Below are 25,302 nucleotides of genomic sequence, written 5' to 3'. Positions count from 1 at the left end.
TGGTGGGGTTTGTAGAGCTCGAAAAATGGGAGAGAATGGCGGTGGTTTCACGAAATTCCGACCGGCGGTTTGACGGGAAACTGAGTTTTAGTCTGAAGGTGGAGGAGCTCTAATGGAGGTTAGGGGAAAGGAAGAAAAAGAAGTGGGAAGGAAGAAGGGCCGGCTGGAGTGTTATTGAGTTTAAGTTGCGGTCAAACCTGGTCAAGACGCGATCAACGGAAGTCAACATGTCACGCGGACGCATCTGCGAGTACACGCGGTTCGCGTGAATAAACCTGGAACTATTCTGCTTTGCATTATTTACACGTGGTCGAACTCGGAGATGGTACGCGGTCCGTTTTAATAACCCACGCGGACGGACTTGCGAGTACACGCGGTCCGCGTGAATAAGCCTGAAATCCTTCTGTTTTCTGAAGATGGACGCGGACACTTTAGGGAACCACACGCGGACCATTTCTTTATTAACGCGGACAGGCCCTTGAGTACACGCGGTCCGCGTGAATGCTGCAGCAATTTTCTCAATTTTCGCCCTTTGACCAAAACGAACACCGGGTCTTAAAATCCAACACTTTTGTACCGCAAGAAGGATGAAGAAGAAATGTTAAATGCAAAAATGATCTATCTAAGACATTTATTCGAGATTAGAAACAATGAAAACTTTAAGTTTTCTAAAAATGCCCTTCTTTAACGTCTTTGGCGATACGTCCTTCCCTTTCGATTTCAGTATACCGGGACATGCAATTGGATGACATCTAAGACATTTGCGTTAAAACCTTCATAGAAAGGTTTCAAACGATGTCCATTGACTTTAAAGATTTGCCCCGTTTCTTCACTCTGGATCTCAACCGCTCCGTGCTCAAAGACTTTTAGCACAACAAATGGACCCATCCATCTTGACCTCAACTTTCTGGGAAATAATTTCAATCTCGAGTGGTAAAGCAAAACTCTATGTCCCGGCTCAAAATGCTTGCGGGTAATGGACTTGTCATGGAAAAGCTTCGTTTTCTCCTTGTAAATTATTGAGTTCTCATAGGAGTCATTTGTTAACTCCTCCAACTCTTGAAGTTGAAGCTTCCTATGTCGTCCCGCCTCATCGATGTTGAAGTTGCATTGCTTGACCGCCCAAAATGCATGGTGTTCCAATTCCACGGGAAGATGACATGGTTTTCTAAAAACCAACCTAAATGGAGACATTCCTATCGGGGTCTTATACGCGGTTCGATAGGCCCACAATGCATCATCAAGCCTTGAACTCCAATCTTTTCTTGAAGGATTCACGGTTTTCTCAAGAATACTCTTCACCTCGCGATTCGAAACCTCTGCTTGACCATTCGTTTGAGGGTGGTAGGCGGTAGAGACACGATGGGTCATGTTGTACTTTTTTAGCAAGGCCTTCATCATCTTGTTGCAGAAATGAGTCCCTCGATCACTAATCAAAGCCGTAGGCACACCAAATCTCATAAAGACATTAGATTTTAAAAAGTCAATAACTGTTTTGGCATCATCCGATCTTGTGGCTTTGGCCTCAACCCACTTAGAAACATAGTCAACCGCGAGCAAGATGTAAACGTTGCCAAACGAAATGGGAAATGGGCCCATGAAATCAATCCCCCATACGTCAAAATTTTCACAAACAAGGATTGGATTTTGTGGCATTTGGTTCTTTTGCGAAATGTTTCCCGTCCTTTGGCACCTTTCACAACTTTTACAAAACATATAGCAATCGCGTGACATAGTTGGCCAAAATAGTCCACATTCAAGGACCTTTCTCAGGGTCCGGCTAGGTCCGAAGTGTCCGCCACAAGCAAATTCATGACATAATTGTAAAATGCATTGATGCTCTTGTTGGGTCACACATCGCCTAATGATTTGATCGGGACAATGTTTCCACAAATAAGGTTCATCCCACACATAGTATTTTGCATCACTTTTCAACTTGTCTTTTTGAGCACGTGAAAATGTGTCGGGATACCTCTTTGTGACCAAAAAGTTAACGATATCGGCATACCAAGGAGTAGATTGAGTAAGGGAAAAGAGATGCTCATCCGGAAACTCGTCCCTCAACGGGAAAGGTGTTTCATTTGAAGTGATCCGGCTTAGGTGGTCGGCAACAAGATTCTCACATCCACTCTTGTCCCGGATTTCCAAATCAAATTCTTGTAATAATAAAATCCAACGGATGAGTCTAGGCTTTGCATCTTTCTTCGTCATCAAGTACTTAAGAGCTGGGTGATCCGAATACACAATGACCTTGGTACCAAGTAGGTATTGTCTAAATTTCTCCAAGGCGAACACTATGGCCAATAGCTACTTCTCCGTAGTAGAGTAGTTGCTTTGGGCATTGTCTAGTGTTCTCGATGCATAGTAGATCACATGGGAGGCTCGTCCATTCTTTTGACCCAAAACGACGCCTATTGCATAGTTGCTTGCATCACACATGATCTCAAATCGGAGATCCCAATTTGGTGCTTGCATGATGGGGGCGGATCTAAGCAACTCTTTGAGCTTGTCGAAAGCTTCTTTGCACGCCTCATTGAACTCGAAATCAACATCCTTTTACAAGAGTTGGCACATTGGTCTTGTTATCTTTGAAAAATCTTTGATGAATCTCCGGTAGAAACCTGCATGGCCCAAAAAAGAACGAACTTCCCGAACACAAGTCGGGTAAGGTAAGCTTTGAATAACATCAATCTTGGCCTTATCTACCTCAATACCTTTCTTTGACACAATGTGACCCAAAATAAGACCTTGACTCACCATAAAATGACATTTTTCAAAGTTTAAAACCAAATTTGTTTCAATGCATCTTTTTAAAATTTTGGTGAGATTGGTCAAACACTCTTGAAAGGAGTTTCCATATACTGTAAAATCATCCATGAAAACTTCAATTATGTTTTCGACATATTCGGAAAAGATACTAACCATGCAACGTTGGAAAGTGGCAGGGGCGTTACACAATCCAAATGGCATTCTCCGGTATGCAAAAGTGCCAAATGGACATGTAAATGTTGTCTTTTCTTGGTCTTTCGGTGCCACCGGGATTTGGTGAAAACCGGAGTACCCGTCTAGACAACAATAATGAGATTTCCCGGCCAACCTTTCTAACATTTGGTCGATGAAAGGCAATGGAAAATGATATTTTCTTGTGCTTGTATTGAGTTTGCGGTAGTCAATACATACTCTCCACCCATTTTGCACGCGGGTGGGGACCATCATACCTTTGTTGTTCTTGACAACTGTGATTCCTGTCTTCTTTGGAACGACTTGCACCGGGCTCACCCATTTGCTATCCGAGATTGGATAGATCATCCCCTCATCAAGGAGCTTCAAAATCTCTTTCTTCACAACTTCCATCATAGGCGGGTTCAACCTTCTTTGCGCGTCTCGGCTCGTCTTGCATTCATCCTCCATCAAAATTTTGTGCATGCAAGTGGAGGGGCTCAATCCTTTGATATCCGCAATCATCCAACCCATTGCTTCTTTATGTTCCTTCAATACTTTGAGGAGTTTCTCTTCTTCACACTCGGTTAAGTGAGTTGAAATGATGACCGGAAGAGTCTTGTTGTTTCCCAAGTACGCATACTTCAAATGTTGCGGAAGGACCTTTAATTCCAATTCCGGGGGTTGAACGAGGGAGGGAGGAAATCTTGCATGAGTTTGAGGTAATTCAATTTGCTTCACACTATATTGAGTGGTTTCCTTGATCTCCAAATTGTTAACCAATCTTTCAACTTCGGGGTCTAGTGAGTAGAGCTTCAACTTCTTGGCTAATTTTCCACAATCAAACCCTTTGCTTAAAATCATCTCCAACATGTCACCATTAGACAACTCGAACAACTCTTGGGTTAATGGTTCAATAACATCAACAAAACACAAAGATGAAACATCACTAGGATATCTCATAGCATCGTAGATATTAAAACTTATTGTTTCACCATCAAACTCCATCGTTAAGCTTTCCGCATACACATCAATCTTTGTTCTAGCCGTCTTCAAAAATGGTCTCCCAAGCAAAATTAGAGCCGACTTGGAGGACACTTGCTCATCTAGATCAATCACATAGAAATCCGCCGGGAAGACCAATTGGTTCACTTGCACTAAGACATCTTCCAAAACACCTCTAGGAAAGACACTTGATTTATCTGCATAAGAGATTATGACACCGGTTTCACTTAAAGGGCCAACATTCAATGATTGATATACCGAATAGGGCATGACATTAATAGAAGCACCAAGATCAAGCATGGAACTACTAAAAGTGACATCTCCTATCTTGCAAGGAACCGTAAACATTCCCGTATCTTTGCACTTAGGTGGAAGCTTCCTTTGCAAAACCGCGGATGCATTTTTATTCATCGAAATTTTTTCATTTCCTTTCAACTTCCTCTTGTTGGTACAAAATTCTTTAAAAAACTTTGCATACCTAGGGATTTACTTGATTGCATCAAGTAGAGGGATATTTACTTCCACCTTTCGAAAGGTGTCCAAAATCTCTTTCTCCTCCATATTCTTCTTTGAAGTTGCAAGTCGGGAGGGGAATGGCGGTTGAGTAGCTATTGGAGTCACTAGAGGGGTAGTCTTCTTTGTAATTCCGGCTTGTGTGACATTCTTGACAATGGGATCTTCAATGGGAATGACCTCTATTTCTTCCTCTTCATCCCTTGGCTTCTTCTTTGAACTACTTTCTCCGGCTTGTTTACCATTTCTCAAGGTCAGCACATTGACATTTAGGTTCTTTTCGGTTTGAGAAGGCAACTTTCCACGGGACTCCAACTTGCTTATGTATGTAACTATATCTCCCATTTGTGCTTCAAGGTTGGAGATACTAGTTCTTGTCTCTTTTTGGAATTGTTGGGTACTAGTGGCTAGGGATTTGACAATGTCTTCAAGAGACATTCCGGAGCTACTTGGTTGCGATTGAGGAGGTTGTTGGTGATGTGGAGGGTGTGGTTTGGATTGATAGTGTGGTTGTGGATGTTGGTAATGAGGTTGTGGTGGTGGATAGGAAGGTCTAACCAATGCATTTTGAGGCAATGGTCTTGGGTTGTAGCTCATATTGGGATTTGGCTTCCAACTTGAATTATATGCATTTTGGTAACCGGATGGCTTGATGTGGTAGTTTTGGAACTCTCCCGTGGCATTCACATGTTCCGCATCTTCTTGAAGAATGGGACACATATCCGTAGGATGTCCCATTGTTGCACATATCCCACAAACCATCACTTGTGGAGTTTGTCCCATGGCTAACTTTTGGACAACGGAGGTTAAATCTTTGATTTGAGACTCGAGATTTGATGATCCCACTTCATTGAATTTGTGTTGTGTGTCTCTTTTCATATCTTGACGCGCGCCAAAATGTTGTGAATTTGCGGCTATGGTGTTGAAGAGTTGTCTTGTTTGTTGTGGAGTTTTGCTAAAGACATCTCCACCACTTGAGGCATCAACTAGTCTTCTCTCCATTGGTAGCAATCCCTCATAGAAGTGTTGAATAAGGAGTTTCTCTGGGATTTGGTGTTGTGGGCAACTATAGCACAAGTTGTTGAACCTCTCCCAATAATCATGAAAAGTCTCATTTTGACCTTGGCGGATTCCACAAATCTCATTTCTAAGTCTTGATACTCTTGAAGCGGGATAGAACTTGTCAAGCAAAGCTCTTGCCATATCGGTCCATGAGTTGATCGACCCCGGGGGAAGATAGAATAACCAATCCTTTGCTCTATCGGCCAATGAAAAGGGGAATGCCCTTAGCTTGATTTGGTCATCGGTTAAACTTTGTGGCTTAATACTAGTGCAAATAATGTGGAACATCTTCAAATGCTTATGAGGGTCTTCATTCTCCAATCCATGAAAAGTTGGGAGGTGATGGACTAAAATTGACTTCAATTCTGAGCCTCCTTCCAATACGGGGTAATTGATACCGGTTGGAGTTTGGGTAACATCGGTTTCCATCATTTGCCTCAAAGTTCTCTCGGCAACTTCCCCTCCGTCCGCCATTGCAATTGGTTCAATAATGGGTGGATTTTGTTGTAGGGGTGGTGTTTCGGGAATTTCTTGGCGAGAGTCGGGACTTGAATCGGGTTCCGTGTCACTTGAGGAAGCGGTTTCAACCTCCGGGTTCCCGTGAGGGTTGGAAGTTTGACCACGTTCAACTCGTTTTGCCTTCGCCAAACGCCTTGCTTCTTTCAATTTCCAGGTTATAAATCAAAGCACCTGTACGTTGAGATCTGGGCATAGAGAAACAAATTGATTAAAAAGAAACCAATCCCCGACAACGGCGCCAAAATTTGGTGGTTGTCGAGGCCAACAAAATTAATAACCCTAAATATTACACACTAAAATAGTGTACAGTGGTAAAGGGATCGTATCCACAGAGATTGGCTCGATTTAAATCTCTATGTAAATCACTCGTTCAAGTACTTGTAAAACAAAAGTAAAAGTAAAACAGGGGGGTTTAATTCTTTTTGATTGTTTGACAAAATTAAAACTAGCTAGAATGTAAATATGACAATAAACAAGTCCACAAGCAAACCGCAAGCCTCCAAAAGTCCCTCACTCCTTCCATATCTCCAATAACAATTAGTCTTTGAAAAATCCTGCAAATAAGCTCAAAAGACTGGAAAGCACCCGGTAAAGGAGAAAAATAATAAAAAGAGAAAATATGCATGAAGATTAACTAAAATGAGAAGATTTTTACTAAAAAATAAACTATGAAAAGAAGCAAATAAAATAAACTATCACTAAGCTTGTAGAATTGGAATGAAGTATAAAATCCTCTCCCTTAATTATAGCAAAACAACTTTTCAAAGCGAATTGAAACTTTTGTTTTCTATAATTAACATTGCTAACTTGCAATACTTACCATAATTGAATATGCTCCCACTTGCATAATAATTATTATTTTACTAGCATAAAAATTATGCTCCCACTAGCTTTGACATGTACCCAGAAATTAGCTGGACTTCTAGAAATCAATACGTTATTGAATTTCTTACCAAAGTTCAGATTTCTGATACGAGATGCTTTGATAAGACTTTATCAAAACTTCTTAAACTCATACACCTTCTCTTAGATAGCTCACATGTGTATCTAAACAATTTTAGAACTATGAAGAGGTATTTCGTAATCATAGTCTCAATTGTTTAGACCTTTGCCATTTCTCACAATTCGAACTATGAAGAGGGATGTCGTAATCATAATCGAATTTGAGAAATGAAAGTATCAAAATTGCTAAATACTTAAAATCTACTTAATGAAAGCGTTTCCTCACCATCATTTTCATGAATCGGAGAGAAACCTTATGACACTTACATTTTATGGTGTATGTGTTCCTATCCACGTGAATTTGTCAATACCATAATCACAAGACAAGGTTAGTGACAAATCCAAACTCATATGGACTGAACTTGTTCATTCTTAAGTTCTTGCCACCTGGCAGCACAAGGGCCTACCATTGCTTCCAGGTTGTTATGCAACCAATTAAGAACTCTCAGAACTCATATGCATAGTGAACTTTAACTGGAATGAGCACATAAACAAGAATATGTCAACACGATAGGTCACAAACCTCAAGTCGTGTGCTAGTGTTTAACAATAGGTTTATTCTTGATTAGTTCTTGAAACTTGTCAAAATCTTTAAGACTCCCACTGACCTCTTGACATATAAGATTCTCTTGTCATAAATCATTCCTTGACAAATCGAATATTCAAGAGTTAGTGCGGATTCTTATCAAGACAAACACTTCACTCAATTGGCCTTAGTTGGTCTTTGTTTTATCCAAAACATCACAACTTACCAATTTCAAATGTACAAGAGTAGAAAACATTTTACTCTACATTTGATGAGTGTTTTAAACCTTTCTTAATTTGATGTCACTCAAGGCTCAATCTTGGAGTATGACTCTAAGACTTGTTTTTGGAACGAAGTATGATTCACCTTAATTGATTTAACCATTTCAACAATTCACGATTCTTAGTCATGCAAATGCACTAAGATGTCCTTATAGAATCAATTGTGATATGGTTTTCCATAACCATTAAGATGATCATCAAACATGATACTAAAGTACTCTCCCATCTTTTCAGATTGGAGAAACTTTTATCTTTCTGCCTAATTTGATTCTTCTCATTCATTCTGCCATACATTGAACCTTTTTCCAATGTTTCAGAATTATACTTAAACTTGTAAGCATAACCATGTTTACTAAACTTTAGTAAATCATGATGAATAGTCTTATCGATCTTTGTGGCGGATCTTGACCAGCGCACACCCAGTGTACTCGATTCCCTAGTCCTTCACTTGACTCACATATACATGTGAACAAGGAATTAGTCTTAATTTCCCAAAGATGAAAATTCTCATTCATCATACAATTCAATTTGCATGATTCCAAGTTTCTATCCAACTGAAATTTGGGTGATGAGAATCTTTCCTTATTTGGTAAATTTTGACACTACCACAAATGAAAGAATCAAATCTATTTTCCAATATTGCTATCAATGGAAACATATAAACAACAAATTTCACAAAATCCATTGTAAGGAAACTTAAAATAAGACAAAAATAAAAAACTTTTCTTTATTTATAAAATGCGGAAAAAACTTTTCCTTACAAAGCAATTACAAATGAAAACTATGCTATTACATATTTCCTAGCAATCTATCATAACTCTAAGCAGCAGCTCAAAAATCCGATCTTCGAACCATGCGATTGAAATCCATCTTCGTGATCAGATTCAACATACTCTTCCTTTAAGCTTCCTTCCCTTTGCATGATCCTACAAAACATCAAAATGCAACCTTGTCACATCATGTATTAAGAATCAACAATTAGGAACTTAATAGAGTTAGATAGTAGACTTACCTGAAGCAGAACCATACAATCTGATTAAACTACTCAGGTAGTCTGGGCAGCTTTGATTCCAATGTCCCTGTCTTTGGCAATAGAAACACACAGGCTCACATGGAGCAGTCTCAGATTTGGCCTTTCTCTTATGATCAAAACTTTTGACCATGCCCGATTCCTTTCCTTTAGGAGAAGGAATATTTTCTGGGATGTCCATGTCAGCTTGGGATGTAGACCTTCCAATCAGATTTGCTTGACCATTGCGCCAAATCATTGCTGATTCGGCAGCAATTAGCAAATAGGTAAGATCAATTAGGGTCATGTTGTGATCTGTCACATAGTAGTCTTTAACGAACTCACTATATGACTCGGGAAGTGACTGAAGGACCCAGTCAATAGCCAACTTCCTTGGGAAGACGACACCCAACATCCTTAGCATGTCAATATGCCGCTTCATGTCCAAGACATGAGAACATATAGGCTTTCCATCTTTGTGTTTACTATCCAATAGGGATTGAGTGATCCTGAACTTTTCAAGTCTTCGATCTTGTGGGTCAGGGAGAATGATTGGAGGAGGTGGAGGAAGTGAAGTATCATCTTCGAGAGAAAATTTTGTTTTAAAAGAATTGGGTAGACCATAGTTGTCTGAACCAGACATCTACACGGGAGAAATTCAAGTTAGTTGATTTAAGTCCTTAATATAACACCCAAATGAAATATTAATGCTAGGACCCAACACAATATTTTACAATTTGGAAGAGGGATGTCGTAATCCAAACTGCAAAATATTTGAAGGTAGGTAAATGACGATTTACCAATTTCCACCATGAAAAACGAAAAAGAGTTTTAGGTTTTAAGTGAATTGAAACTCCTAGATACTTTGAGATTCATTGAACAATTCAATGGCATGTTTAAATGTCATACCCCGAACCAGACGGCGGAAACGTCTGAGGGCTCGTGTGACTTAAATTGAAATATCATCACAATGAATATACATGAAACATAACATAAACATCCACATGCATTAATACATTACAATCGTCATTGTTCACATCCAGTACATTGTTTACATTACATAATCCATAGCATAAATTGTTTGAGAGTCACAAAACATAACATCCTAACACACTTGGTAATTTTCTTCAGCTTATCTGTTACCTGAGAATACAAGTTATTTTGAAAACGGTCAACATATATAATGTTGGTGAGTTCATAAGCAGGTTTGATATGAAAATGTTTTGTGTAGTTTGTAAAACCCAGAAAATCCGATATTTTCTGAAAAGACAATTGTTTACGAAATAGGTGTGATGATCCATAAGTATATGCGTGAATGATTTCAGAACGTGTAAAAGTAATATGTTTCTCATAATGAATTCCTGCATTATAGTTATCGAAAGTGAAAGTAAATGATGTTGTTCCCCTGGAAAACCCGATGTTTTCCGATATAAATAGTATGATCATTTTGTATTATTGTATCGTCACAACGAATAAATATGATTTCTCATGATTACTTAGATGGAATTGGATCTCTATGTGAGTCGTTATAACCATGCATAATAATGACTATTTCGTTTGTCTTGGCATTCTAGTGAAATCCGGTATTGAATTTAAGATTTTGTCACCCTAGACTGGCCGAGTCTAACTGTAGCGAACAGCTTAGGTGTGGGGGAGTCACCCCCGTATAGATCTATACACAAACTCTCGCTCTCCCTCCAGGAGACTTTGATTATAACTACAGACTACGACCGACACTTATTGGTGTCGCCCGTTATTACTCACTAAATCCAATGAAATTGAATAACCTTGATTAACAACCTGATTTATGTTTACTTGAATAAAAGGGTAAGCCTAACAGACGAAGAGAAGAGGACTACGGGGGCCATTAATCACGTATGTTATTATAGGCTGTCGAGAATGCGACGGACACGTTAGCTCATCACACATTATGATTGATTTGGACCTTACTAGCAATGCAAATGGGCCACTACGGCCTGATAGCATGTAAAAGTCATTGAGGGTCCATTAGGCATGTAATTGGGTCACCTGAGGCCCAATAAACATGTATAATTATATTGGGCCCAATAATCATGATATTGGGCCTTTGGCCCAATAGCACGAATAGAAGGTATTTGGGCCCAACCATTCAATCGCTTATGTTTTATCGAGTTTAAGTTCGTATTGTTGGTATTTGTTGTATGTTAAATGTCTATTTGCAATGTTAAAGAAATATCTTAACGCTTGATTTATAACAAAGCTTTTCGTTATATAAATATATTTTTAAAGCCATGCGTTATAAATTTTATATTTTTAACCCAAACATTCATAATTGTTTATTTGGCCCAGAGATATTTAGATTGACCATTTTGGCCCCTTTTTCTTTAAAAATGGCACTTTTAGTCCCTTTTTATGAAAATTGACATTTTTGGTCCTTAAACAATTTTTCTTGACATTTTTCCACCCAAAGTTTATTTGAATAGTAATTTCAGTCCAAAACTATTTTAGTTCTCATTTCCAGCCTTTATTTGTAAAAATTTTACAGTTTTGGCCCAATTTCCGTAAGTTTTACAATTTTGACCCGAAAATAAAAAACTTTGCATTTTTAGTCCAATTTGGTAATAAACTCATTTTTAACCCTTGGAAAAGTTTATTTACGTTTTAGACTCATAGTTTGTTAAGTTTTCCAATTCAGCCCCTCAAAACTTCATTTTTTCGCAACCTTGGGCCCAAAACTCGTGAGGCCCAATTTTAAGCCCAATAAGCTAAAATTTATGTTTTTGACCCCTTTGAAAAGTATTATTTACATAAAATCAGCTTTTATACAAATAAACACCTTATAACCCCCATAAAACCGACAATTTACAATTTACACCCAATCTTTGTTATTTTTGCAAAAATGACACTTGTAAGGTTCTTTGGTTTTGTTTTTCACTTTTTAAACTTAAGGACCCTTAGATCTATGATGTATGTTGTTTATTATGTTTTTGTTTATGATTCTTTCACCCCTTTTTACTTTAGATTTTGAAATATAACAAGCATTTCATAATATCACAACCAAAAACTAAAGAAACCACATATAACATGCAAACACACATAGATCATCATAATACTTGTATTCTCCCCCAAAAACAAGTAAAAACCGAAAACAAGGGGGTATGAACTCACCTTGCTTAGTTGTTTCGGTTTTGAAGAAGATGTGAATAAGATTTTTGGTCCTAGCAACACCTTGTGTGGATTTCGAACTTGGATGGGTTTACTAGAGTGCATAACCACGAAATTAGGGTGGTAAGAAGGATGATTGAGTTCAAAAGAAAGTATGCTACTTAGATTTGTGAGATCTTACCACTAGAGTGCAACTTGATATGATTTTTGGTTGAAACCTCCTTGAAAAGCTTCTAGTTCTCGAAAATTCTTGATGAGAGGGGAGGGTGTTCTTGAATGTGTTATACTTAGAGAGAGTTTTGAAATGGTTTGTGTGTGTGTTCCTTCCTTCGGCCGTGAATAAGAGAAAAGAGAGGAGAGAAAGGGTTGAAATGACTATTGTGGATGTATGTTGGATCATGCATGGAGATATGAAGGGTAATATGGAGGTGGCACCTCCCAAAGTCAACTCTCCCCATATTACTTCTTTTCCCTTTTTTTATATATATACTTGGGCCGATATTTTGGCTAGGAGGAAGGAGGTAATTTGATTTGGCCCACTTCTTATCTTGGTTCGAAATTATTAGGTCCATAAAGAAGTTTTCGGCCCATTGGGCCTTTAAGGTAGTTTACGGCCCAATTTGCATAAGAGAATGAGTTTTATGGCCCATTAGGGCTTATTGGATTTGTTATGGCCCAACAAGGCCCATTAAAGGTAAACTAATCCATTTTAGGCCTATTATGGTCCAAAATGTTAAGTTTCATGAAAGTGGGTTGAATTAGATACCAATTACGAGTTCTAAGCCCAAACTAGTCAAATTGGAGACTTATTGGTCCATTAGGCCCAATAAGAAAATCCTAGTCCTTATTGGACTTAAACCGGGATTTTTAGGGTTTCCAATCTTTGGTTGACTATTTGAAGTGTTTGTATAGAGTGTTTGATGGAATTTTGTTGTTATTGAATAAACATCATGTTTTCAAGTCATGGTTACACTTGTTGCCCTTGATAATGCTTACATAAGGATAGAACTTCCTAGCCAAATTTGCTAGTTGTGACATCATCCCCCCGTTAGAGGGAATTTCGTCCTGAAATTCTTTTTGGAGCTAGATTTGAGAATGCGAGAATAGGTGAGGGTAATTTTGCTTCATCTTGTATGTCTCCTTTGTTGGCAGGAAATGGGGGGATTTTGTCAACCTATCAACGATTACCCATATGGCATCCATTCTATCGGTTGTCTTGGGTAATTTGGTCACAAAGTCCATGGTAATCCTTTCCCATTTCCACTCGGGTATTACCGGCTGTTGTAATAGTCCCGAGGGCTTTTGGTACTCTACCTTCACTTTAGCACAAGTGAGGCACTTACTAACGTAAGTGGCAATCTCTGCCTTCATGTTTGGCCACCAATAATATTGCTTGATATCCAGGTACATCTTATCTGAACCCGGATGGATGGAGTATCGTGTCTTATGAGCCTCATTCATGACTACCTCTCTGAATCCTCCAAGTTTAGGGACCCAAATTCGGTTCATGAAATAATATGTTCCATCCTTCTTGACTTCGAAGTTCTTTTCCATTCCACGTAACGCTTCGCTTGTTCTGTATTCTGTCTTCATGGCATCGAACTGGGCTGCTTTGATTTGTGAGGACAGATGGGATTGAATGGTTATTGAAAGAGTTTTCACCCGACGATTTGAGTATTCTTTTCGACTCAAGGCATCAGCTACCACGTTAGCCTTGCCTGGGTGGTACTTGATTTCGCACTCATAATTGTTTAGCAGCTCAACCCATCTTCGCTGCCTCATGTTTAACTCCTTTTGATTTAAAATGTGTTGGAGACTCTTGTGGTCAGTGAAAATGGTGCACTTCGTACCATAAAGGTAGTGCCTCCAAATCTTCAAAGCAAAGACCACGACTCCCAATTTGAGATCATGGGTGGTATAATTCACCTCATGTGTCTTTAGTTGTCGGGATGCATAAGCTATCACCTTCCCACACTGCATGAGTACACAGCCTAAACCCTGATTCGAAGCATCGCAGTAAACTACGAAGTCCTCAGTCCCCTCTGGTAATGATAGTACTGGTGCACTACAGAGAGCTCGTTTCAGAGTTCGGAAGGCAACCTCCTGCTTTTCTGTCCATTCAAATGGTACGCCTTTTTGTGTAAGCATGGTAAGTGGCTTGGCTGTTCTGGAGAAGTTCTGAATGAATCTTTTGTAATAGCCTGCAAGACCCATAAATTGACGAATTTCTGTGGGTGTCGTTGGGACTGCCCATCCTTCAATGGCTTTAATCTTAGAAGGGTCCAGATGTATCCCTTCTTGGCTGACGACATGCCCTAAAAAGTTTACGCTACGGAGCCAGAACTCACACTTAGAGAGTTTTGCGTACAACTTTTCAGCTCACAGGGTTTCTAGGATTTGTCGGAGAAGTCGACTATGTTCCTCTTCGCTTCGTGAATAGACCAGGATATCGTCGATGAAAACGATGACAAAGTTGTCGAGGAATGGTCGGCAGACTCGATTCATCAGGTCCATGAATGCGGCAGGGGCATTCGTTGGACTGAAGGGCATTACAACAAATTCATAATGTCCATAGCAGGTTCGGAAAGCGGTTGTGGGGATATCCTCTTCCCAGACCTTGAGTTGGTGGTAGCCGGATCGCAAATCGATCTTAGAGAAGTAGTTTGCTCCTTGAAGCTGGTCGAATAGATCGTCGATTCATGGAAGTGGGTAGCGATTCTTGATAGTGAGCTTATTCAGTTCTCTATAATCGATACACATCCTAAAGGATCCGTCCTTTTTCTTAACAAAGAGGACCGGAGCTCCCCAGGGTGAGAAGCTAGGTCGGATGAATCCTTTGCTCAAGAGTTCGTTGAGTTGGCTTGACAGTTCTTGCATCTCTGCAGGAGCCAACCTATAGGGTGATTTGGAAATGGGTGTAGCTCCTGGCACAAGGTCAATTCGGAACTCGACTTGTCTTTCTGGGGGTATCCCCGGAAGATCTTCAGGAAAGACATCCGGGAAATCGCAAGCCACTGGGATGTCTCGAATATTGACCTCTTCCTTGGACTTATCCACTATGTGAGCCAGAAACGCCAAGTCCTTATTTTGTAGGCACTTATGTGCCTTAATACACGAGATAATATGAAGGTTCGTACTGGGTTTGTCTCCGTATATAATTAGGGTTTCGTGGTTAGGGAGATGAAGGCGAACGACCTTCTCGCGACACATAATTTTGGCATGATGGGGGCTCAACCAATCCATGCCGATAATCAAATCAAAACTCCTAATAGTTACATGCATCAAGTTTATTTGAAAGGCGTGGTGATTTAAGGTTAGGGTACATCCTACGTAGATCTCCCCAGTTGATTTTGTTTTCCCATTAGCCATTTCCACCGTAAAGGTTTCATTAAGCTTCTGGGGTTGTTGTTTTAGCAAATGTTTGAATTTATTACTTACAAAACTTCGCTCTGCCCCGGTATCAAACAGAATGCATGCATATGTGTGGTTAAGGAGAAACGTACCAGTGACAACAGCGGGATCCTGAACCGCTTCTCCTTGACCCATGGTCAGCACTCTCCCTGCTCCTCCATTCCCTTGATTGTTGACATTGCGGCAGTTTCGACGGAAATGCCCAGTCCTTCCACATCCATAACAGGTGTGGCTAGCCCCAGCATTGTTGCCGTTGTTGTTAGTTTTGTTGTTGTTGTTGTTGTTGTTGTTGTTGTTGTTGCGGTTGTCGTTGTTGTTTCCTTGTTGCTGGTTCTGGGGAGGATAGGTCCTACAGTATTTTGTCGTGTTACCCTTTCGGTTGCAACTAGTACAATGTATCTCCCTGCATTCACCATTGTGATGGAGATTGCACTTGTTGCACTTTGGGAGATTCCCAGAATACTGCTTAGGGGCACTTAGGGTGGATGAGGCTGGAGCATGTGGTGCGGAGGGAACTTGGGTGGTTGCAGCATGAACTGTCACTGCTTGTTGTTTCTTTGACGACTCTGGGCCTTGTCGTCCCTTCTTCTTGTTATTCTTTCCTTTCTTGTTGTCACTCTCCTTCTTGCTTTCAGTTTCCCCTACCTTCTCGCCTTCTTGTTGTTGTGGTCGTATAGCTTATTGGCCAACCTCTTGGCACTGTCAAAGATTTTAGGATTCGCAGCAATCACGTTTCCTTGAATTGGGGAAGTTAATCCCCAAATGAATTGTTCGATTTTCTTCCCTTCCGAAGTAATCATGCCAAGGCACAACAGAGATAGTTCGCTAAACCTTGATATGTAGGCATCGATGTCGGAGTTTCGGATAGTGAGGTTCCATAACTCTTGCTCCATTTTCTGAACCTCGCCACGCGGGCAGTATTCAGCCATCAACATTTCCTTTAATTCCGTCCATGGCATGGCATTAGCCACCGGAAGAGTCATAGCCTCCACATGTCCATTCCACCAGGTGAGAGCTTGATCAACAAATGTACATGCTGCAAACTTCACCTTGACTTCTTCAGGGCATCCGCATATCTCGAACACCGATTCCACCTTTTCAATCCATCTCTTCAGGTTTATCATTCCCCCTGTGCCATTAAAGGTCCGTGGTTTGGCGTTGGTCAAATCTTTGTAAGAGCATGTCTTGGTGGGTCCTTGGTTCATCCCGTTGTTTGAACTTCCGGCCCCCTGCCCGTTTCCTCCACCATTGTTCCCATTGTGGATTTGCGCCATTGCTGCTGTGACTGCAGCAAATACAGCTGCTTGAAACACAGCTGAGTTGATTTCCGGTGGTGTCGATGGTTGATTGTTTCTACGGTTTGGTCTTTTGGCATCTTGCTGTTATAGAACAGAAAGATGTTGAGTACGTATTGTATTAAGTTGGGAATTTCGTGAGTCGAATTTGCATTTAAGTGATTCCATATATTTATACCAAGCAATAAGAGTATAAAACACATAGCAGATAACAACATCACGATAAAACACATAATATTTTCCACTAATAAAATCCGCACTTTGATACATGAAGATTTGCTCTAAGGAGCATACATAAGGGTACAAAGTTCGGCAGCATAACGACTCTATGAGTAGTGTAATCACTTAAACATGGAGTCGGTAGTACATAACATGGTAAGCATAAGAGAACATAGCACCAGTAGGGTAAAACTGGTCCTAAACACACTAGGAGGCGTCCAACGGTGGTAGCGAAATTATATTCCGAAATGTTGTGCTAACAACTGGGCCATCTCAGTCATCTCTCCAATGACTTCATCCCTTTCCAGTTTAGCCTGCACTGCTCGTGCTTCCATGGCAAATAGATGTTGCCGTAGTGCGGCAGCCTCAGCCTCCGGAGAACGATCCTCTCCCACGGGATTTCCTGGTGGGGCAGGGTGGTCCTGATGTATCTCGTCGGTAGGTGGTGTGATGGAGGCTTCGTCTGTGTCCCTTTCCTCCTCCATGTCATCATCGGTCCCATCAAACTCGTAGTCCGTGTCCGTGTACTCGTCGGCCCCAATGTCGTGAGCTGCCCTTTGTCCTTCCTTGGGGTCGTTTTCAATCATTTCGTGGTCCACCAAGACCTGGTGAAACTGAATGCCTTGATGCTCCTCTTCCATGGTGACTGTGATGAGGAACATGTAAGGAGGGTATATAAAGAAACTATCATTATTCCTAAGATATTTTTAGTTGTTATAAAGTTGGATTGATGTTCTCTTCTTGTTTAGCAAGAGGGTATGCCTTAGGTTTACTGACCATCGGGATCGCCCCAGGGCATGTGATAGTTGTATTCTAAAGAAATGCAGTTGATCAGGCTACATTTATCCCTAATACCACTGTAAACAGTTCTGGCTTAACCGAGACGTCAGGTTTTCCCAATCATCTTCTTTGATTTGTTATTATGCTCATTTTTCTAAGTCGCACAAGTAAGAGTGTTTATTAGTATATTTTATTTGTTTTGTTCATAGTTATTTAGTCCCTCTTTGGGTTTATAGTTGCATATCAATGTGTGGTTAGATATGCCAGTTCACTATAAACAGAGCTCTGACACCAACCTGTCACACCCCCGAACCAGACGGCGGAAACGTTCGAGGGCTCGTGTGACTTAAATTGAAATATCATCACAATGAATATACATGAAACATAACATAAACATCCCCATGCATTAATACATTACAATCGTCATTGTTCACATCCAGTACATTGTTTACATTACATAATCCATAGCATAAACTGTTTGAGAGTCACAAAACATAACATGCTAACACACTTGGTAATTTTCTTCAGCTTATCTGTTACCTGAGAATATAAGTTATTTTGAAAACGGTCGACATATATAATGTTGGTGAGTTCATAAGCAGGTTTGATATGAAAATGTTCTGTGTAGTTTGTAAAACCCAGAAAATCCGATATTTTCCGAAAAGACAATTGTTTACGAAATAGGTGTGATGATCCATAAGTATATGCGTGAATGATTTCAGAACGTGTAAAAGTAATATGTTTCTCATAATGAATTCTTGCATTATAGTTATCGAAAGTGAAAGTGAATGATGTTGTTCCCCCGGAAAACCCGATGTTTTTCGATATAAATAGTATGATCGTTTTGTATTATTGTATCGTCACAACGAATAAATATGATTTCCCATGATTACTTAGATGCTATTGGATCTCTATGTGAGTCGTTATAACCATGCATAATAATGAATATTTCGTCTGTCTTGGCATTCTAGTGAAAGCCGGTATTGAATTTAAGATTTTGTCACCCTAGACTGTGTCACACCCCCGAACCAGACGGCGGAAACGTCCGGGGGCTTGTGCGTGACTTCATCTTGAAATATCATTACAGTGAATATCAATGAAACATAACATCATCATCATCACACATGTAATATAACAACATTCATTGTTTACATCGAGTATTGTATTTGAATATTACATGCCAAAATAGTAAGAGTATGATGAAACAAAATATAACACAATATCCATTAGTTTGTTTCGTTCATCCTGCTTCAACGGTTTCCTGAGAATACAAGTTATTTTGAAAAACGGTCAACATAAAAATGTTGGTGAGTTCATAAGCATGTTTGTGAAAATGATTTGTATAACTTTGAAAACCACCAGAAAATCCTATATTTTCTGCAAACTGTTTAGTGTGTTTGTGTCAGATCTTGTACTAATGCATGTATGTTATTGTTTATTTGACTAAAAGGGTAAAGAGAATGTAGAGAGAATGTAAAGAGCATGTAAAGAGAATGTTCCCAGGCAACCCGATGTTGTCTGTAAAAGAGAAAGCTGCCAAACCAACCCCCGAGGTTGAGTACCAGTACGAGAATGTTTCCGAGTAATCCAAGAGAAAAGTGAATGGTCTTCCGTAAACTTCATAACGTTAATTCCTCTAAGTGAGCCGTCATACCATACTAAATAATGACAATTTCGCCTGTCTTGGCGTTGTTGGACGCCGGTTTTGATTTTTGATTATAAGGTTTTCGTCACCCTAGACTGAGTTAGTCTAACTGTAGCGAACAGCTCAGGTGTGGGGTGTCATCCCCGTATAGATCTATACACAAATCCCCACTCTCCCTCCAAGAGACTCTGGTTATAACTATAGGCTACGATCGTACACTTAATAGGTGCCAACCGACAAAACTCACTAGATCCTTAATCGAATTTACGCGAAGAAAGGTATAATCTCATTCCAGGCCCAATGAACCATGTAAGTGAACCACTAAGGCATCGCTAAACATGTAAATCATTTAAAGGCCCAAATTGGAATGAAATTATATAACATGGGCCCGAAATATATATATATATATATATATATATATATATATATATATATATATATATATATATATATATATATATATATATATATATATATATATATATATATATATATATATATATGAAAGGACAACTAGGGCCCATTTCACATGTAAGGTATTCACATGCCCAAATAGCGCACAAATAGTATCCAAGGTCCGTCGCACATGTTAATGGGTCAATGAGGCCCAATAAACATATAAATAGTACACAGGACCTATCACACATAAAAATGGGCCACTAAGGCCCAATAACTTAGAAAATGATCAAATGAATTCGTTTGTTAGTTTATCGTTGGTTTTGGTTCAAGTATTCACTAAAATCGCATAAAAGCCCACTTTTTGTAAAAATGACGTTCTTGGCCCAATAAGCAAAAAATTTACAATTAAGGCCCAATTTTTGTAAGAATAACACTTTAGTCTCCATTTTGTTAAAAACTTGTGTTGGTGACTAGTTTGTGGTAAAAATAACATTTTAAACCCATTTTTGTCAAAAATATCATTTTTGACTTGATTTTTGTGAAAACACACATTTTTCTGGTTTTGGGCTTTTCTGACCTAGTTGTTGGAAAATTCGTAGAAAAATCATCGTCAGTCGAAATTTGGATCCGTAAATTCTGGAAGTTTGGAAATTTTGTCTAATTTTTTCACAATGTTTCTCATAATTTATGATGGCTTCTAACAAGTGTGAATTTGCTCACCTTCACAGGCTGGTCCGAAATTATTTCAAATATGATAGACAGTTTTGTAAAATTCGCCAACAATTGTAGAAAAATCGTATGAAAACGTGAGAGTAGTCATTTTAAAGGTATAAATCTGAACTTTATCCATGTAAAACAGTTTTGAAAAATACTTCCATTAAGAGGGTCAAAACAGTTCGAGATTAGGCTAAAACTTTCCTGTCAAAGCTGATTTTTTTAGTATAAGTTATTCATGTTTGTTCACAACACTTGTTTTTGCTATTTTAAGTGTATAAATCCCAGATCTACAAGTTTACATGTATTATATGTGATAACACATATTTTTCTCAAGGTTCTTATGAAGATCCAAGTGGTAAACTCCATATTCTTAACATATTCTTAGACTTATGAAGTAAGCAACACATAATCACCAAATGATTCAAGAAAACACACATAATCATGCATATACACATAGATCTACACAAATCAACTTGTATTCTCCCCTAAAAACAAGTAAAAACTGAAAACAAAAGGGTATGAACTCACCTTGGGTTTGGATTTCGGTTTTGATGAAGATTAAAGAGAAGAATTCGGCCTTAGCAACTCCTTGAGGGGATTTTCGAAATCTATGAATTTTAAGAGTATGGATCACGAAATGAGATGGGTTTAAGGAGAGATTGATGTAATCTTGGAGTAAAACCATAGATTTAAGCAAAGACTTACCAAGATTGAGGAACTTTGATGAAGTGTTCTTGATCACACACATACAACTCATGAAATTTGGAAGAGAATTTTGGGAGGATTTCTTTGAGTCTTAAGAGGAAATGTTGGATTTGGAAATGAAGAGTGAAGGTGGAAAGGCCTTATGGACGTGAGCTTAAAGAGGGGAGAGGGAGAAAGGATTTTCTTGCCTAGATACATGAACTTACCTTGTTGTATGGTGGTTATTGTGCATGGATGACCACCATGCAACATTGAGGTGGCAAAGTTAGGATTAATTATCCATTTCCCTTTTTTTTTCACAAGTATGGGCCGAAAATGGGCTACAAGGAAAGAGGTGAATAAAATTTGGCCCATTTCTTTCCTTTGTTCGAAATCATGTGGCCCAAATAATTATTTTTCGGCCTATTGGGCCTGTGGAAGGTTCACGGCCCAAAATGGTAAAAAGAGTGGGTTTATGGCCCATTAAGGTTAAAAAAATTTATTTTAGGCCCATTATGGCCCAAAATGTTAAGTTTCATGAAGGTCGGTTCAATTAGAGCCCATTTAAGGGTCCTAAGCCCAAAATAGTCAAATTGGAAGCTTATTGGTCCATTAGGCCCAATAAGGAAATCCTAGTCCATAATGAACTTGAGTCGGGATTTCTAGGGTTTCCAACCCTTATTTGAACATATGAGACGTATTTAAACGAGAATAGAGTATAGGATTTTACAATGGATGATGTTTACATGGGAATAGAATTTCCTAGCAAAATGCCAGTTGTGACATCATCCCCCAGTTAGAGGGAATTTCGTCCCGAAATTCTTTCGAAAGATAGGATCATGAATGAGAGAATAGGTGAGGGTACTTCTGCTTCATCTGGTCTTCGCGTTCACATGTGAATTCCGATCTACGCTTGGCGTTCCATCGAACCTTCACAATCAGAATGCGGCTTTGCTTCGTATACTTCACTTCCCGATCCTTTATCTCAACTGGTTCTTCGACGAATAGGAGATTCTTGTCTACTTCAATCTCTTTCAAAGGTACCATGAGAATTTCATCTGATAAGCACTTTTTCAAATTCGAGATGTGGAACACGGGGTGTATGTTGTTGAGCTCTACAAGCAGCTGCAGCCTATAAGCCATTGGACCAATCCGGGCAAGAATCTCGAACGGTCCAATGTATCGCTGGTTCAGTTTTCCCGTTTCCTAAAGCTAATCATTCCTTTCTAGGGAAAGACTTTCAATAGTACCCAACCTCCGACTTGGAATTCCAGAGGTTTTCGTTATTTGTCAGCATAACTCTTCTGTCTGTCTCGTGATGCTTGAAGTCGAGTTCTGATTTGGATTATCTTCTCTGTCGTTTCGCGAATGGTTTTCTGGTCCCGTGAGAGTACTGACGAGTGATCTGCATTTACGACCATAAAGAGCTTCGAAAGGAGCAACCTTGATGCTCATACAATAGCTGTTATTGTATGAGAATTTAATCAAGGGCAACCGGGTATCCCATGACTTGCTGAATTCAAACACCCATACTTGGAGCATGACTTCGAGTGGTTGAATGGTCCGTTCGCTTTGGCTATTGGTTTGAGGGTGGTAAGAAATGCTCATGACTAGCTGTATTCCTATAGCCTTCCAAAGTGACTGTAAAAATCTTGGAGTAATTTCGTTATCTCGATCCACGCAGTGCTTCTTTCGCGATATTCTTCGGCTTTGATGTCTCCAAAGTCGGTCGTAGGTGTTGACAGTGTTTGTTCTTGTTTCATGAGCAGATGAGTATGCTATCGATGAAAATAATTAAAAAGGATGACTAGGAATGATTGGGGAAAACTCGGTTCATAGGGTTTACGAATACTGTGGGAGCATTCTTTAGACCGAAGGGTATCACGACTACTTTGAAATGGTCGTGACGAATTTGGAAAGCAGTTATTGGAATGTCCTTTTCTCGGACTCGGAGCTGATGATAACCGGTTCTTAAATCTATTTTGGAGAAGCAACTAGCTCCTTGGGGCTGGTCAAATAGGTCGTCGGTCCAAGGAAGTGGGTATCGGTTTTTGATAGTGAGCTTATTCAATTTCCTAAAATCGTTGCACCTTCTGAAGGATCCGTCTTCTTGACGAACAAGACCGAAGCTTCCCAGGGCGAAAAGTTTGGTCCGATGGATCCTTTCTCAAAAATTTTCTTAATTGACTGGATAACTTCTGAATTTCGGCGGGAGTCAACCTATAGGGTGAATTGGCAATTGATGTGGTTCCCGGTATGAGGTCGATTCGAAATTCGACCTGTCTCTCTGGGATATTCCCAAAAGTTCTTCGGGAAATACATCCGGAAAATCACATGCTACTGGAGTACCTTGTATGCTTACTTCTTCCTTGGTCTTGTCCACAACATGAGCGAGGAAAACGTAGTTCTTCTGGTGCAGGCACTTCTATGCCTTGATGCACGAGATAGGACGAGGATTTGGTGCCATGTTTATCACCATAGATTATTAGAGTTTCGTGATTGGAGAGGTGAAGGCAAACGGCCTTCTTGCGACACATAGCATCAGCATGGTGGGGGCTTAACCCATCCATGCCGATTATCACGTCAAAACTCCTAATATTTATTGACATTAAATCCATTTGAAATGAATGGTTGTTTAGTGTTATGGTGTACCCTACATAAATATCTTTGGTTGATTCGGTTTTTCCCATTAGCCATGTCCACTGTAAAGGCTTCGTTTAGCTTCTGGGGTTATTGTTTTAGTAAGTGCTCGAATTTGTTACTAACGAAGCTTCGCTCAACTTCACTATTGAATAAGAGGTAAGCGAAAGAGTTGTTAAGTGGGAACGTACCAGTAACAACCGTCGGGTCTTGGGCTGCTTCGCCTTGACCCAAGGTCAGGACCATTTCTGATCCTTCTACTCCTTGATTGTTATCATTGGGTATTGCATCTCTATGTGAGTCGTTATAACCATGCATAATAATGACTATTTCGTCTGTCTTGGCATTCTAGTGAAAGCCGGTATTGAATTTAAGATTTTGTCACCCTAGACTGGCCGAGTCTAACTGTAGCGAACAGCTTAGGTGTGGGGGAGTCACCCCCGTATAGATCTATACACAAACTCTCGCTCTCCCTCCAGGAGACTTTGATTATAACTACAGACTACGACCGACACTTATTGGTGTCGCCCGTTATTACTCACGAAATCCAATGAAATTGAATAACCTTGATTAACAACCTGATTAATGTTTACTTGAATAAAAGGGTAAGCCTAACAGACAAAGAGAAGAGGACTACGGGGGCCCATTAATCACGTATGTTATTATAGGCTGTCGAGTATGCGACGGACACATTAGCTCATCACACATTATGATTGATTTGGACCTTACTAGCAATGCAAATGGGCCACTACGGCCTAATAGCATATAAAAGCCATTGAGGGTCCATTAGACATGTAATTGGGTCACCTGAGGCCCAATAAACATGTATAATTATATTGGGCCCAATAATCATGATATTGGGCCACAAAGGCCCAATAGCATGAATAGAAGGTATTTGGGCCCAACCATTGAATCGCTTATATTTTATCGAGTTTAAGTTCGTATTGTTGGTATTTGTTGTATGCTAAATGTCTATTTGCAATGTTAAAGAAATATCTTAACGCTTGATTTATAACGAAGCTTTTCGTTATATAAATATATTTTTAAAGCCATGCGTTATAAATTTTATATTTTTAACCCAAACATTCATAATTGTTTATTTGGCCCAAAGATATTTAGATTGACCATTTTGGCCCCTTTTTCTTTAAAAATGGCACTTTTAGTCCCTTTTTATGAAAATTGACATTTTTGGTCCTTAAACCATTTTTCTTGACATTTTTCCACCCAAACTTTATTTGAATAGTAATTTCAGTCCAAAACTATTTTAGTTGTCATTTCCAGCCTTTATTTGTAAAAACTTTACAGTTTTGGCCCAATTTCCGTAAGTTTTACAATTTTGATCCCAAAATCAAAAACTTTGCATTTTTAGTCCAATTTGGTAATAAACTCATTTTTAACCCCTTAAAAAGTTTATTTACGTTTTAGACTCATAGTTTGTTAAGTTTTCCAATTCAGCCCCTCAAAACTTCATTTTTTCGCAACCTTGGGCCCAAAACTCGTGAGGCCCAATA

General features: G+C 39.4%; 1 protein-coding gene across 1 annotated transcript; it reads right to left on the bottom strand.

The window, feature by feature from the left end:
* Nucleotides 1-4,431: 4,431 nt before the first annotated feature.
* On the bottom strand, nt 4,432-5,994 carry LOC145106037 (uncharacterized). The gene is made up of 3 exons (XM_079043084.1): nt 5,639-5,994; nt 5,076-5,524; nt 4,432-4,808 (listed from the first exon to the last, which is right to left on the bottom strand). Exons 1-3 carry the CDS (start codon nt 5,992-5,994, stop codon nt 4,432-4,434), a joined length of 1,182 nt encoding a protein of 393 aa, XP_078899210.1.
* Between the last annotated feature and the right edge of the window lie 19,308 nt (nt 5,995-25,302).

This window comes from Lactuca virosa, chromosome 4 (genome assembly GCF_052849685.1).
Source record: "Lactuca virosa cultivar CGN04683 chromosome 4, Lactuca_virosa_CGN04683_v6, whole genome shotgun sequence".
Lineage (NCBI taxonomy): Eukaryota > Viridiplantae > Streptophyta > Magnoliopsida > Asterales > Asteraceae > Lactuca > Lactuca virosa.
Note: the sequence above shows the minus strand (reverse complement) of the source record. Positions and strands in the feature narration are given on the sequence as shown.

Bases quoted from the DNA above. Each gene is read 5' to 3' on its own strand.
- LOC145106037 (XM_079043084.1), bottom strand. From the start codon at position 5,994: ATGGCGGACGGAGGGGAAGTTGCCGAGAGAACTTTGAGGCAAATGATG. The intron at 5,525-5,638 runs GTTCTATCCCGC...CTTGTGCTATAG, and splicing joins GCAAGAGCTTTGCTTGACAA to TTGCCCACAACACCAAATCC. The intron at 4,809-5,075 runs GTTGGAAGCCAA...CCAACCTTGAAG, and splicing joins CCAAAATGCATATAATTCAA to CACAAATGGGAGATATAGTT.